At 45.0% G+C, this 16,119-nt stretch overlaps 1 protein-coding gene across 3 annotated transcripts in view; it reads right to left on the bottom strand.

Moving 5' to 3' along the window:
- The window catches only part of ARV1 (ARV1 homolog, fatty acid homeostasis modulator), a 430,152-nt gene extending 418,166 nt beyond the window's left edge, over positions 1–11,986 (bottom strand). Inside the window, exon 1 of one of the 3 annotated variants that reach the window (XM_069606897.1) lies at positions 11,728–11,986. In XM_069606897.1, the coding sequence (XP_069462998.1) occupies positions 11,728–11,889 (162 nt within the window). In that variant the 5' untranslated portion in view covers positions 11,890–11,986. The remainder of the gene's footprint in view (positions 1–11,727) is intronic. The other 2 variants (XM_069606896.1, XM_069606898.1) reach the window with 2 other exon arrangements.
- Positions 11,987–16,119: the final 4,133 nt, after the last annotated feature.

Genomic DNA, 16,119 nt, shown 5'->3' with positions numbered 1-16,119 from the left:
TTTAATTAAACTCTGATTAGTATGTGGATGCTACCACCAGCAACATTGCTCAATAAAAGGACACCGCTGACCCATGTAGCCTTTGTTGGTTAATTAGGCTGGCCATTGCAGGGGGAAGGTTTGGCCCGTCCCCTTCTGAGATGGCATGGTGTACTCCTGGCTGTCATATCAACCATATCAGCGCCTGTAGGGTGTGTCCATCCAGAGTACACGGGTCTGTATGTCGTGCAGTGAGCATAGGAAAATGTGCGTATTAGCCTCACACATTTTCCAGAGGTATCACTCATTTCATTTAAAAAATCCTGCGAGTGCACACCCACTGTGTGGATGGTCGAATTCCTCACACCAGGTGGAGAGAAGGAGTTACAGGCAGGCATGTACAAGAGAAGGGGCACTGGAGGAGAATGCAGGCGAGCCAGAACTGAGAGAAAGGCATCACAAGGCCAGGACTGACTAGAGGAGCGTTAAGACAGAATGGTGAACAGAGGATTGCACAGGGGCAGCGTGCTGGTCTTGGTAGAAACCACCACGCAGAGCAACAGAGGTTTGAATCCCGGATCCGCACTTAGAAACCAAACTCTGGTATTAAGCAAGTTATAAAAAAAAAAAAGAAATATTGCAAGATGGTGGGTTAAACACTCTGCTGGACTGGAAATGAGGCTCAGTGGTGTCGGTGCGCATTTGCAGATGTGAGACACTGGTACCCTGCACATGCGCTATACCATTGTGGAGGCGCCACCACTGGAGGATCCCACCTTCTGTGCCTAGGTGAGGGGCTGCTGCTAAAGCCCCAGGCTCTCCTGGAGCATGACCCCAGCAGTCGCCAGCGAGGATAAATCTGTCATACTTTTTTATTTATTTGTTTATGACTCGCACGTCTTTACAAAATTAGTATAACAATTAATACAACAAAAGAAAACACAATTTGTAAATTTACAAACTATATTTCTCTGCATTAAAAATTTCCAGTGTTATGTTTGCCGTGTCCTGTCTTTTTAGTTTCGACTCCAATGTTGTTTAATTGGTCACAAAAGTTCTTTAAGTAATTTCACAGATTTTTCGGACACGTACCACCGCAGATGTTAATAAATACATCTGCCATACTGGTAAGTGGCAGCAAACCAGAACACATTTTCTTTTCTTCTGTCGTTGATGTAGTTAAATCAGGAGAAATTGATTGCTGCCTGCCTACGGTCTCTTGATTTGTTCTGATTACCAAGATGCTGAAAATAAAGTGCAGTCTGCAAGTTCACAGACGGTTCTAGACAAGATGGTAACCTATATCGAGGACATATTAGGTCTAGACTAACTCAGAGCTTTTAGTTGACTATTTTGGAGGAGGTTATGTGCATTTTGTTATCAGCTTTGACAGCTTCTATATTGTGGGATTACAAGAGGCATATGTAGTCTGCTTTTGACTGTTAATATCTAATCCCCTTCAGAAAATTGTCTAGTCCTAATGTGTGTATGCTGCTTTATATTATGTTGTCGAAAGGACTTCATCCTCAAGGGTTACACATACATATGTGACACGCCATATATCGCAGATGTGGCTTTTGGAATAAGTATAACCTTAAGTAATCTGAAGGTCTGTACTATGCACTTTAAGAGGATGCATACAAGATGGAATGTTAGTGCTCGGCTATCAAGCGGATTGATTTTAACTACGCATTTTAGTTAATTTCTAGAGTGGTATACATCAAAGCGCTTTAAAAAAAAAAGGGTAAAAGAAATCGTGCAAGTCAGGTGCACATAAATTAGTTCAAAATTTGCAGGAAAGCAAATGGATTTCGAGACGAGAGCAGAACTGAGCAACAGAGAACAAGGAACTAAGAGGAAGTGCGTTCCAATGCTTTGGAGCCTAAAGAGAAAAGGAACAAAACACGATTCTGAGCAAGGAGGGCGAGGGACCAGGAAGGGAGTAGAAAGAGGTCAGAGAGTAGAGCTAGTTGGCAGGCCATAGAGCCATTTAAAGACGAGGCAGAGAAAATTAAACGGCAAGCGTGATTTCAATGAAAGCCACTTGAGTGATAACAGTGCAGAGTAGATAAAGTGACGAGAGGATAAAGAGAAAAGATGTGTAGATGAGTGTTAGATGGAGAGGAGCGGAGCCAAATGGTTAGCAGGAAGCCCAGAACAGATGGCTAGAAATTAGACCAGCTTTTTAGTGGCATGAAAGGAAGAGGCGTGCCTTCCAGACATTGAAAAGATTAAACCAACAGCAGTGAAAGTAACATAGTGTTGTTGTTCGTGTAATTTAGAAAGGATGAATTTTATAGTATCATGCTCAGATTAATTTGACTGTTTTGTGACATTGAATGTAATATCTTATGTCTGAAATACAGATTAAAAGTGTTACTATGGCACAATAAATACAATTAAAATAAAGATCATCACTGTTCTATACTTGAGGGAAAGGCAATACAAAAAAAAATGAAGATCCCCATGTTTAGACCCTATAGCTTGCATCATAATTGATATCATTTTTCTGTAACACTGTTGCAATGCCTCATTTCAGGTTTCATTGGAGTGATCAATTGTTAATTGAATAGGTCTGTCTGGAAGCAGAAAAACTCTCCCGACCCTTAATTGCAGGCAGACTGTTTTATGGAAATATATAACTGTCAGTCAAGACTCAGATGGAGTGAAGATCCTCAGGAACCACGGAAGATATAGGCACTCCTGCTCTCAAGGAAAAGGCCAACCATTCGGTATAGGTAGAATACAAATGGGATGAGCCCTTCCAAGGAGACAGGAGTGCTACTTGATATACCCCCTTCCTTAAGACCATCAATAAGAGGACAGGGGCTGCAGGGGGACAGAATATAGATATTTAAAATGTATAACATAAGTCACAAAAAAGTCTTCACAAGAATGACCCTGAACAGGGGCTTACCTGTTGGTGAACTGCACCCAGCCGTGGACCTAAACCCATGAACTTGGCAGGAAGAAGCACAAGAAATGGTAACACTAAATATCTAAAGGCTAATTACTGCAAAGGAATACATGAAGATAATATACCAAAGGGTCTAAATGGCCTTTGGAACATGGCATTCCTTAAAGGAGCTTCGCCATTAAGGACAGTTGAGAGAAAAGTACCTGTAGGCACTACCTCTCTTTATACTGTGGCTGCAGCTGTTGTGGATGCTGTGGGATTCGTGCGACGTGCACTGACCGCTTAGAGGAAAGGAACTCGCAGCAAGTGTGCGCCACGCAGAATCAGGAAAAGGCCTCCCGCAGGATGACGAAGACCCATGGCACGCCAGAGGCACCACGTTACTCGGTCTCCAGGGGAGTTTGGCGGGCTGGATACCCGCTCGCCGCACCTGATTCTTAACAGTAACTTTCCTGTGTACTGTGCCCCTTTAAATTATACAGTTCACATGATGTAGCAGTCCCTGCCCTCCATTCTGTGCAGAATTTCCAGTGCCTCAAGCACATTCTGTCTCAAGTGCACAATTCCATGCGTGGTACAAATAAAATGTTACGTCAAACAACCTCCTCAGAGGTGAAGCATGTTCGACTGTGCCAGAATTTGCTCAAAGTATGGATGTATTTGATCTTGCTTGGGGCAGTTGTTGCCTATTGCAACGGGAGAGTTTAAACACTAGTGACGCAACTCCCCCCACACAGGGACATAATTTGGGGGGTCATCAGGGGTCGCAGTATTAGTGTGACCCCTGGTCAATCCCTTGCGACCCCTGGTCAGCCCTCCAATCACAAAGCTGAAATGAGGGGGCGTGGCTAATTTGAAACTGAGTAACTGCAGAGGCCGCTTTTGGCTCCATTTTTAATTAGCAGCCTCAGGCCAGCAGCACGTTTGAGAAGAGCAGCACTGGGCCTGGTACTTCAAAGGTTAAGGTGAGTCAGTTGCCAGGAAGACTGTTTGCCCGGGCGGCCTACTTGGGGAGCGAGAGAGGGAGAGAATGAATGGATTTGTGAAATTGTGAGGATGGCGGGGAGTGAGGTCCACTCTGGTGTAGTGGTCCGTGCTGGCTGCACTGGCCTGCTGCACCATTGCATACCTTGGCTGCATGGCTCACATCAAGGTTGGGTCTGCATCATGGACTGGCGGACTTCCCTACCACTGCCAACCCAGCTTAGTCCAACTATTCTGTGGCAGACACTGGCACTATGCCAGGGCTCCGCCGTTGGGCTCGCTCAGAGTCGGCGGCAACGGTGACTGTAGTCGGTGCTTTCTTCTTTCTCAAATTCTGTGCCTACAATGCAGCAGTGGCCTGGATATATAAAGGTAAAGAGTACATGCAGGACAAAACTGCAAAACCTTTCAATTGGTGTTTAGACAGTATAGTTTAAATCTAATCTAAATTGAACAACAATTTTACAGAATTCGTTTTATCCTCCCACCTAAACTAACGGTCTGAGTAGTCAGGGGTGTGTCTTATGTCATGACCTGTTTTCCACTGCCATTTTTAAAGACTCATACAAGAAAGGCACCATCCCACTTGGCTGTTAAAATTCACTTGTACCAACCAGGTAAACTACTCAGGTCAGCAGGACAAAAGAAGTTGATAGTGCCATGGGCAAAATCTAAAGTTGGAAGAGAAATTGTATACTGTCCTTGGCTCAAGACTCTGGAATTCCCTCCTGTTTGCAATCCACCAGATTACTAGTTTGAAATCCCTCGGACTAGAACCAAGCACAACGTGCTGCTCTTTGTCCCGCAGCATTGCCACCAGCAGATGCTTGCCAACGCATGTACCCCATTCAAGAAATGTAGCCCAGTCCTGTCTTTCTTCCTGCATTCTGGGACTTGGAGTCCTGCTTTCCCCTTGGAGTAGAGCATTTAGGCATATTTAGCAGAGTTCACATTAGAGGAAAGTGCAGCTGAATAATTCCGGAAAGCTCACATGGTGACTGTGGCAAAGGATTAAAATAAATATTTTATTTATATCGTGCTCGTACACAAGTGTTTCAAAGCGCGACCAGGCAAAGGGAGGGGATCAAGGGAGAAACAAACAACGATCTTACTAAGACCAGTGACATTGAGAACACACAAGTGCATGGGAAAGGAAAAAGGGGGGGAAAGTGCGGAACAGAGGAGAGAGCAGAATAAATTAAATAAAGGTGATTAAAAATGGTAGTGCAGCCAGCAACTGCTAGGTTAGTCAGAGTGTATCTGATAAGTGCAGAAGAAAAGTGGGTGGGGGAATGTATGGGTACAGATATAGACCCCCAGTGCAAGGGGTGGCCCAGAGGCAGTGCACAATGGTGGCAGGGTGAGCAGGTACCTGGGCTCGAAGGAGGCCAGGTACACAATGCCTAGAGAGAAACAGATCAGCAGGGGAGAAGAGGGGCAAAGGCAGAAGTGAAGAGGAAGGTCCTGAGGTACTTCCGGAACCAGAGATGATTCTCCTCAAGTTTCAAGGTGGCAGGGAGGCTGTTCCAAAGGGAGGCCCCAGTCGAAGACAGATCTACCCCCAGCTCGTTTTGACCATGAGGGAGTTAGAAGAGGAGCTAAGTGTTCGAAATGGCAGGTATTTACGGAGGGATAGTTGAAGATATTTTGGACCCATGCCGCAGAAAGCTTTGTGGACAATGAAGAGGGTTTTAAATTTAATCCTTGCTTCCACTAGGAGCCAATGAAGGGATTTCAGAGCTGGAGAGATACATTCCAACGCGACCCAGGCCATTTTGGAGATGATCACACTGTCCTGTTTTCTTTGCATTCCGGCACTTGTAGCCATGGAACTGAGCACATTGATTGTGGCCGGGTAATGTAAAGGAAAAGACAGGGTGGATGAAACTGCACATCCTTTCAATTAGGGTTTACCGTTCCGGACAGTAAAACACCAATTGAAAGGTTTTGCAGTTTAGTCCCGTTGCCATACTGTCTTCATTACCCGGTCCGCACTATGATGACTTCCACTGGCAAGTGCAACACACTTTATACTTAGGAAGTAATAAGGTGTGTAATCTCTGTTCAAGATTGCAGCAAATAACGAAATACACCACCCACCTGCAACACATCAGTGGGCAGAGGGTCAGGGTGGCGATTTTACTGGGAACAGCACTCCACCACAAAATGTTGGGCTGTGTATGGTGACTTGACCTGGCTGACCTACAGAGCCTGAGCAGGACAGCACAGGTCAAACACAGTAAACAGCGCCTGAGGCTTCCCAGATGACAAAGACACAGCAACGACTAATGTAAAACATTTCATTGTTAGCAAATCGTGATGTGGGGGTAGTACTTGCATGTCAGGCTAATGACTACAAGGGTGGGAGGGTTGGGGGTGGCGGGGAAGGAGACCACACTTTCTCAAAGCAGTTATTAAGTGGGTGCTCTCAGGCGTAAAAGAGGGGGTTAACTGCTTGTGTAACATGGAAGCTGCACTAGAATAGTAACATTAGAATATGTAAAGGTAGATGCCCCCACACAAGTATGTTTGCCCCTCTCCCACAGTCGCTGAAGATAGCACCCCTCCCAATACTGTATGGTTTAGCCCCAAATCACAACATTTTAGCCTAGGTGCATGCCTGGCCTGGGAAGCGGGAGTTAATGTGGCCTCACCTCTCTCGTGTTTCCACGCTAAAGGGAGCTTGGGAATGGATATACAGCGTGAGAAGGAGGGAAGGCCGTGTACATGGGGTTGCAGCTGCAGCATGGAAGTAGTGTTCAGTTAGCGGACGGGAAGGGAAAAATTATACTTGTTTTAAACTGTGAGAATGATACTAGTAATGTATAGAAATAACTATAAATGTTTTGCTCCTCAAGTTATGCAAGCACTTTGAAGAGAGACTGGAAGATGATCAGGTAGCAGTATTTGCCAAGACACTAATCAAGCCCATTTTAAACTTAGGTATAGGTTGTGAAGGAGATGAATATCTGAGATGTCTGGCTGTGCAGGAATAACAAAGTCCATGAAACAATTGCAAACAGTACATCACAACACATCCTACTGAGAGGTAACCCTGAAGGTAACTTGTCAAATCAGAAGCAAATGCTGACAGTAAATTCCAAAATCATTGAAGACTGTGTATGCCAGTGACCCATAAGAACAAATGTTTCTGTGGTGAAATATTTTCCCTTTCCCCTTCTATCATGGCTTTCCTCTATGCCTATCCCTTCCAGAATGTGATTTTGCTCTGTAGTCATGTTGAAATAACAGGGCGGATCCACATAAAGAGGGATTTGGGTTCAATGTCTTTAATAGTACACATGTCGCAGTACAATACATTCAGTATTGTGCAAAAAATAAAACAGTTTCTTTATAGACATTCTTGTGCAATAAGTGAAGTAAAAACACAATTGCCAGCTAAGCTTCATAAAATAATGCAATGAGAAGACGTCAATAATAGTGTCCATTCATATATTGCACACCACAAATTCTCTTGAGTTACACAGGAAAACCTGGCATCCAGGATTGGGAAAACAAATGTATAAACACATTCTTTTGCTTGACCTTATGCGATATGTGCACTTTTCAAGGCATCGGTAGACAAATAATTATTTACCCTTTTGATTACTAAGCCTTAAAAATACTGATATAAAGTATACCTGGGAAGATATGTGGTCAAGTTCTTACATCTCCACCTGGGACAGAATCCTGGTTCTGATACTTAAAGTAATCCTGGGCACATAATGCAATCTCATTGTGCCTGATCTACCAACATTGGGAGCCCATAAAAGCAATTCAGTTTTCAACTTCTGTTATGCACTCTCAAGAGTCACTAAACTCGAGTTAATGATAATTATTGGTTATGTAAATAGCGCTTCGCCACACCACTATACATAGAACGTATTCACATACAATAATCACCCAACTAAAGTTGGCACTGATTTATTGATCTTGGAAGGATGAAAGGCCAAGTTGGCCATGCCAGCATTAGAATCTTTGACCTGCAGATCACACCCCCTCCTCCCCCCCACTGAGCGACCTTGTTACATAATTACTGTCCATTCATATAGCACACACCATAAACTTTGCTTGGCATATACGTGAAATCCTCGATTCAGGATGAGCAAAGTAAACATCTCACATTCTTTTTGCTTGACCCATTTCCATAATGTATACATGGATTGGGAGCCCATAAAAGCAATTCAGTTTGCAACTTTTCTGATTGGCCACCCCAGGTGCCACCCCCCATTATCCTAAACTATGATCATTATGTGTGTGCGCTCGTACTTCATGCCTCCTCTGCATAAGTCAGTGCCCCACTTTGAGACACCCCAGCCAAAAGAGCCAGGACAGCCACTGCAAAAGCACACTTTAAGCATTTGTGTGGCGCTTTTGCTGTTTGGGGGACCAAACTGGGAGGAAAGTCAGCTGGCAAGACTGCCAACAAGTGGTCTGTGGACCAAGCGAAGCAACACTTCTGTTTTTGCCCCTTGAGGTGCCTCAATGATCCTACTTGGCCCCCACTCTTTTACCATTCTATGACGACCTGTGGCCTGTTAGCCATTGCTGTGGGTTTTAAGTAAATGATGTAGCGCCATGCAGCGCTAACTTGTTACTATTCTCCCCCAGTCAAGGTTTTCTGTTAACGGATCGCGTTTGGAAATCCTGAAGAACAGTTAGGTTTCCCAACGCAAAAGCAAGAGCCACACTGTAAAAAAATGTGTTCAGACTATCTCAAACAAAACAGAAGCTGTTCCATGCTATTTAAGTACCAAAGGGGATGGGGGGGAATTAATTTCCCTACCATCCCTTTACAGGTATGTGTTGCAGGCGGGATCCAAACACGGGTCTCCCATGACCTAATGAATGCACTTAACCACTACACCAATGCGGTTCTTTCAACACAACGAATGCTGCGGCAGAATGTGTCCTTTGTGTTCCTTCCTCACTGACATTTTATGGGAATGGAGGCCACTGGCTGGAGTCGCAGCAGAAAGGGCCTTGTGGCCTGTGTCTCAGAGACTGGGAAGGATAGGGGCTGGGCAGGGCACAGGGGCCCGCTCGCTGTTTGTCCGCCTGGCAACCATTAAATCAGCCTCTGCTGTAAAGTTGACCCATGTTTATCCAAAATGTGTATCCATAAATGTAAACTTTTGTCCAGAATATATATGGCAACTGTCCAGAATCTTTATCAGTGCCAAGCAGACCTGCCTAACCTCCGAGCTTTTCCCAGAGCCCCGAGTTTTCATGATCTTCTCTGCGTCGCCGGGTAAGAGCATGACACCTCCGAAATTCACAGGGCTGCGCATGCAATAAAATGCAGTGGCTGTCTTCCCTCTACAGGGATCACGTTCAGATAGGTTATACAATGCTGCTCAGGCAGCAAAATCCACAGGGCTCCAACTGGGGCATTTAAACAATTAACACCTATGTGCTAATGGTCAGAGATCATAACTGAGGGGGGGCGGGGGGGCAGTAGCTATTTAGCATCAAACACCAAATAAATATCCAACTATGGGCTTTATTTCAAGACAAAAAACAATCAGAACTGTCTCTCAGTTCCATCATGCTTTATTTTGACACACATCATAAGGATGCCTGGTTTGACAGATATGCAGGCAGCTTATCAGTGTCCAGGGACGTCATTTCACCACAATGCCAGGGTAGCAGAAGTGACATCACATGACCCTTGCGCTCTGATCACATCACCGGAAGTGATGTCATTTGACCCAACCCAGCAGTAACATCATGGAAAGCGATGAAACATGAACTTCACCCTTTGACAAAATAGGAAGGGGCATCACATAGCATTGTTCTTAAGTACGCTACGAAAAATATGGTTACGATATCACTATAACGTAATATACATTTCATACAAGAATGGATCACCATATCTCTCGTTAATATCTGTGTGTATGGGCCCATGTTACTGTGAATGCACGCAGACGTCCAAGGCCAAATTATTTGTTTTTATAAAGCACTTACACTTACTTTATAGAACAAATACACATACAATATCACCCAACCTGTGTTGGTACTCATTTATTGACCTCGGAAGGACGAAAGGCTGAGTTTAGGTGTTTAAGAACAGACTAAATTAGTGATTCACCCCCTGAAGTGTGCCTGAAATAAACCTTCAATGAGTCTAGCAATTATTATATAGAATTCCAAAAAGACAAATTATTCGTTATTCCTATTTTTTCTTATTTACTTGTGCAATCACCTAATTATTATTTTTTTTTTTAAGAGGCCTGCACAAGAAAGTCAGCCGCTCCAGAAAGACATCCCAGGAGTAGCAAGGGAAACCTCAGAGGTCGCAGTGGCGACCCCTGGAGACTCCCCAATGACGTCCCTAATAGTATCATTTGTTACGGGACTTTAAGCATTGAGATCACATTTGAAAAACATAAGTCATTTTTTAAGCTTGTATTACTTTACATTCTGAAACTTGGAAAGGAAAGTGCAAGTGGGGGTTGAGAGGGCTGCAATTATACTGTTTTTGCATAACATATTGCTATAATTTATAGTTGTCATGCTATTTATATTTAATTTCCATAAAACAGAGAATTGTTAAAAGCCAAATAGTAACACATTACCAACTACACCAGAGAAGATATACAGTAAAGTGCTTAAATTGCAGGTTGGTCTCAAATCCGGGCTTCTTCACTTAGCTAATAAAGTGTGTGATGCTGGGCAAATCATTTTTTCTCACTGTGCCTTGTCTACAGATGTTTAATGAAAAATGCGTAGACCCTGTTTTTGCCTTACAAAGAGCATCTAATAAACAACAAATGTGTGAAATTGTTTTTAATTAACAAAACAGGAACATTTAAAGTGTACCCATGTGCAAAGAAATAAAAGATGCCAATAGTAAGTTTCAATTCTTTCGTAGTTTTTCCAGATGCCGAATACAAAATATTTATTTGCCCTGATTAAGATATATATATATAGATATATATATATATATATCTTAATGTGTGCCGGCTTTTTAACCTAGGGTGTGGCAGTCGTCTATAGTATTCATAGGTGCTGCAAGGGGTGCGCGCACCGCAGGCAGCAGAAATTTCAGGGTTTTTGATTTTCAAATGAAGGCCGGTCTGGTGCCAAATGGCCAGTTCACCCCACAACACACCACCTGTCAACAAATCCACACTTAAGACACAATGAAGAGACACCCCAAACTACTAAAATAAAACGGGATAAATGAATTGCTAAAGTGGATAACATACTTGCCAACATTCTGTGACCAAAAAGATGTAGGATTTTTCAAGTTTGAAAAATAATTCCCATAACAATGACATCACAGGAAAATACAAAACATACAAACAGCACAACAGGGAAATATGTTGAAATGTTAAAAATGTATAATTCTGAATGCTAACACCAAATTCTGCCACTTGCTTTCACTGCTGGTTCACCCATGGGTTGTACCGGTAACGGCGCAGGACCGGGTCACGCAGCTGTCAGGTCAGTGGATTGGTCTGAGTGCAATAAAAGTAATCACCTACCAGTCCACTGTAGTGACAGACTAATGTGTTGCATGCTTTGTCCTGGAGCCTGCCTTAGAATTACATAAATGACTTGCCACTTTAAAAAGCAGTAGGATCTGTCACTGAAATATGTAGGCGGTAGGGCTGCTTCAAAAGCAGTAGCCTACTGCCTAGGGTTGGCAAGTATGGGATAATAAATCCTACATCGCAAGGGCACTTAAAAAAAATAAATAGAAACCGAACGTTTTTTCCGTGCCCCGTTGCATCCTACTGGACGCCGAATCCGATACGTTTGAATTATAAACATTGGCGACCTCCCACCGGAAGCAGGATCTAAGCTGACGCCTACAGGGGCAGACCCGGAAGTAAACTTACACATATAGTGATCTTCAACACACCGTGGCTGTAATCTCTGTATAGTTCCACCGAAAGTTGGCTGCATTCTATGCACCGATAAACACAGTTGGTCTCCATTGCAGGGCTTCCCATTTTAGAAGTATCCGTTTGTGCGGTTTCTTCCTTTTGCTGCCCCTTCATTTTCTGGAAAAACAACCAGCTTCTCCAATCCGAGAGCTCGTCCTGGTCAGGAAACGCCTACTTTCACACTGAGTGCTTACGCTTGGCTCTGGTGAGGCCCGCGAAGTGGGTTCTGGGCACCGCCAGCTTCCATTGGACGATCAAGCGACTATTCCGATTGGTTTCTAAGAACCGGTGTCGGAAGTGACGGATCAAGGTAGTTAAAAAGGGAGATGAGGTCATATTGAGAAAACCTTAGTTGGAAGTACAGCGACGGGGTCTAACACTGCAATTTCTCGTAGTAACAAAGTTATTTTTTTCTATGCCCCTCAACGGTTACAACTTTGAAACGTGCTGTTTTGTGTGTGTGGGGTAGTGCTTTACGTGTGTTGAGAGATCTTCGCAGTCTGTAACATGGAGACGTGGTGTATATGCTATGCGTGACCTAGATGTGTGGGCAGACGGCTTAAAGTAGAAAGACTGCCAATTTAAATGAATACATCATGGTCCTGGGAGCTTGCAAGCAAATATTTTAGATTGATGTGGAGGCTTCGATTTTGTATTTATCTTCATGAATTCTGCCAAGAGTTAAAAGTACTCAACCTGGCCACCGGTGGTCAGTCCTCATTAATTATGAAGTCTATAAATAAATGATGTTCCTCACTCTCGCATATTGCACAAGAGCATTGGGCAGTAGAACAAATGCCTTGGCTTGTAGTGGCCTGACCTTAAAGAGCCTTGCCTCAAAAACACTTTTTGGAAACTGCTGGAGCTCTGCCCCTGCTAGCACTGGCCTACTTAAAACCCTGTATGTGGATTCCAATATGGCCGCCACACTTTGAGGACGTGCGTGCGAGTGCTCCGTCTGAAGCGGTTTGAATTAGGGCAGCAGCCCCTCCTAATTTCAACATCAAACTGTGGCTGGAGCAGACCCCTGGCACCTTAGAACTGCAGCGCTCTTCTGTTAAAACTGTGGCAGTGAGACTTGTGCAATGCAGAAAGGCTGGCCCTTCGGTACGGTGTGGCCTGCAGGGTCGTATCGCCACTCGGGAAGGTTGTGCAAGCGGAGACTTTCCCCAACTGAGGGGCTGCAGGGAACAGTAGGTGGACACCGGAGTGTGAACTCGGGGCTCAAACACGTGTCTAATAGCAGGGCGTCGCCCGCGGTCACAAATCGGCGGTGGAGGCTTCATTGAGCACATAGGAACCGGCTTCAGTGGTCCAGGCTACTCCCAACATGGCCGCCGCAGGGCTTTTCACCGGAACGAAGCAATGCGCAGATGCGTTGCAACTCATGCTTGTTTCGAGTGCCAACGCTCCGTAGTCTCGCTTTCCGTCCTAGCCTCCGGGTGCTCTGTGCCTTGCTATATTCTGGATCCCCCCCGGTTTCTAGCTCCTGCTCTGCCTTTCTACGTTCTTGCTTCCTCGGACCTTGGTCATTCCGACTGCGCCTCACAGGCAGGCTTGGCTCGCTCTCTCACCTTCAGCGCTCCTTCGTTGCCTGCCTGGTTTCCTCCTCTTCTTGTTGCCTTCCTGTGCTGTTGCTTCTTCCCCATTCTCTGTGTGGACATCCTTCTACGCAATGGTATCTGTCGCCATATCCCCAGCTTTTTTGGGCCATATCGAGGATTCCTTTAACTGCATTCTAGGATTGTTAGTTCCGCAAGTCTGCTGGTGCTTCCAGTGTCTCCTGTTGTTTGTGGAAAGGAATTTGCAATCGGCTCAAGAATCTTCAGCCTGCCTATATTGCTCTGGGACAACTACATAATATCCGGGTTTTCTTTAGCCTTAGTGCTTTTTCCCTGTTTTGGACTCGGCTCCCTGGAGTCCCCACAGCTGGGCAAGTTGCCATACCTGCAAAGTGGCCTCTGGGGGAGCTTGCCCTTATCTCTTACAAAAGAGCCAGAAGACTGCAGTGCGATGAAGAAAGAAGAGTCATCCAAGGAATCCGCCAGAGACAGGTGGAAACAGAGGAAGAGACAGTTTCAGAATCAGAGAGTTTGCAGCGCCCAAAGACCACTATGGCGAGCTTGGAACAGTACCAAGAATTGGTAGCTGCCATTCAGGACCTCACAGTTGAAGTGCAGATTGGAGCAGCCCGAGGACCTCTTACACCTACAGAACGCAAGCGATAGAAGGACCTTGGGCTGTGTATGTATTGTGGATCAGATAAGCATCTTGAGGTACTGTCCTGAGGTGCCTCCGAGGCGTCAGGGAAACTATCGACCCCAAACCTTGAACAGGGACAAGGAAGGGGTAAGACACAACCATCCCTGCAACACAACCCGGTTCCAAGAATCTGAAATCGATAACCGTCTGATGGTGTTTAGTGTCCTTCAAGTAAAAGAAACTCAAACCATCCAAGCACTGACCATGCTGAACTGTGGTGCCGCTGGATGTTTCATGGGCGATACTTGGGCCAAGGAACACCTCATCCCATGTCAAGACAAGCCAAACCCGATACCACTAGAATGTGTGGATGGCACACCTTTGAAATCGGGGCCCATCCTACAGGAAACCTTAAGAATACAGGTATCCATGATGGCACACCATGAACACTTAACCTTTGACCTGATATGTGCCGCACACTTCCCCATTATCCTGGGTATACACTGGCAATCCAGATATCGACTGGGTGTCTAATATAGTTCGTTTTTAATCCCAGTACTGTCTAGACTATTGTTTACATCTGGGTGAGGAAGAACCCTGTGCTGGGAATGCAGTGCCTCTCCAGACAACCATGCTAAACTCAGTTCCACCACAGTATCAAGAATACCAGGAGGTTTTTGAAGACGTTTTACCCAGAAAACTACCACCTCACCGGAAAGAGGATTGTTCCATCAATCTCATACCCCAGGCAACAGTACCCTTAGGAAGGATGTATCCGCTATCGCTACCTGAGAGGAGAGCTCTCAAGGAATACTTCGAGGGACACCTTAAGAACAGCTTGATCCGTAAATCCACCTCCTCGGCAGGCATGTCTCTTTTTCATACCAAAGAAGGGAACCACTGAGCTAAGGCCATGTATAGACTACTGCAGACTCAATAATATTACCATACGAGACCGGTATCCCATGCTGCTCATTAAGGACATCTTAGAAGCGGTTAAGGGGGCTAACGTGTTTACTAAGATGGATTTATGTGGAGCCTATCATCTCCTGCGAATTAAGGCTGGGGATGAATGGAAGATTGCCTTTCGGACACCATTAGGCCATATCGAATGCCAGGTTATTCCGTTTGGTCTTGTGAATACTCCTGCTCATTTCCAACGTTTCATGGACTAGATCTTTGCCGATCTCCTCCATTCATCGGTAGTGGTCTGTCTGGATGACATCCTGGTCTTCTCAACTAATCTTCTAGAACATAGGCGCCATGTCTCGGATGTCCTCCTTTGTCTAAGCCAAAACCAGCTGCTAGCTAAGCCAGAGAAGTGCACGTTTGAGGCTTCCACAGTATTGTATTTGGGTTTTATTGTTTCAGCCAAAGGGGTCCAGGTGGATCCAAACAAGGTCAAGGTAATCCTACAGTGGCCAGTTACGAGATCAGTCAAGGATGTACAGAGATTTTTGGGCCTAGCCAATTTTTATAGGAAATGTATTCCTGGATTGGATTCTCTGAGATCGTCTTGCCGATAACCTCTTTACTCAAGAATGGGATACGGTTTGCTTGGGATAACGCAGCGGAAGAAGCCTTCCAAGGTCTCAAGAGGTCTTTGGTCTCTGATCCTATACTAAGGCAGCCAAACCAGTCAATCCCCTTTATCGTGGAAAAGGACGCCTCAGGAGGTGCTGTGGGAGCCGCGCTACTGCAGAAAGAGGTAGACGGCTTAAAACGCCCTATCGCCTACTATTCAAGGATCCTCAATCCCAGCGAACTGAATTATTCAGTTCTGGAAAAGGAACTCCTCGCGATTTGTCAAGCATGCGAGGAATGGAGACACTTACTCCAGGGAGTTCCCATCCTTTTCAGGTGCGCACAGACCATCACAACCTAAACGTTCTGCAGCAGATGGTGTGCCAATGCCAGGCATGCAAGGTGGGCCTACTTCTTCTCTCAATACGATCTCAATACGATTTCGAGATTACATACCTACCAGGTCGTGAAAACATCTTGGCGGAAGCACTATACTGCAGCTTTGGAGAGGAATCGGGACAATACACTGGCCATTAGAAGATCTTAGCTGGAATAAGGATCTGGATGGTGAACACATTCCTGTACAGCCCTGTACCTACCGAACCAACATTTGCGGTC

The sequence above is a fragment of the Ambystoma mexicanum genome, chromosome 4p, assembly GCF_040938575.1.
Source record: "Ambystoma mexicanum isolate Mex_15411 chromosome 4p, UKY_AmexF1_1, whole genome shotgun sequence".
NCBI lineage: Eukaryota > Metazoa > Chordata > Amphibia > Caudata > Ambystomatidae > Ambystoma > Ambystoma mexicanum.
Note: the sequence above shows the minus strand (reverse complement) of the source record. Positions and strands in the feature narration are given on the sequence as shown.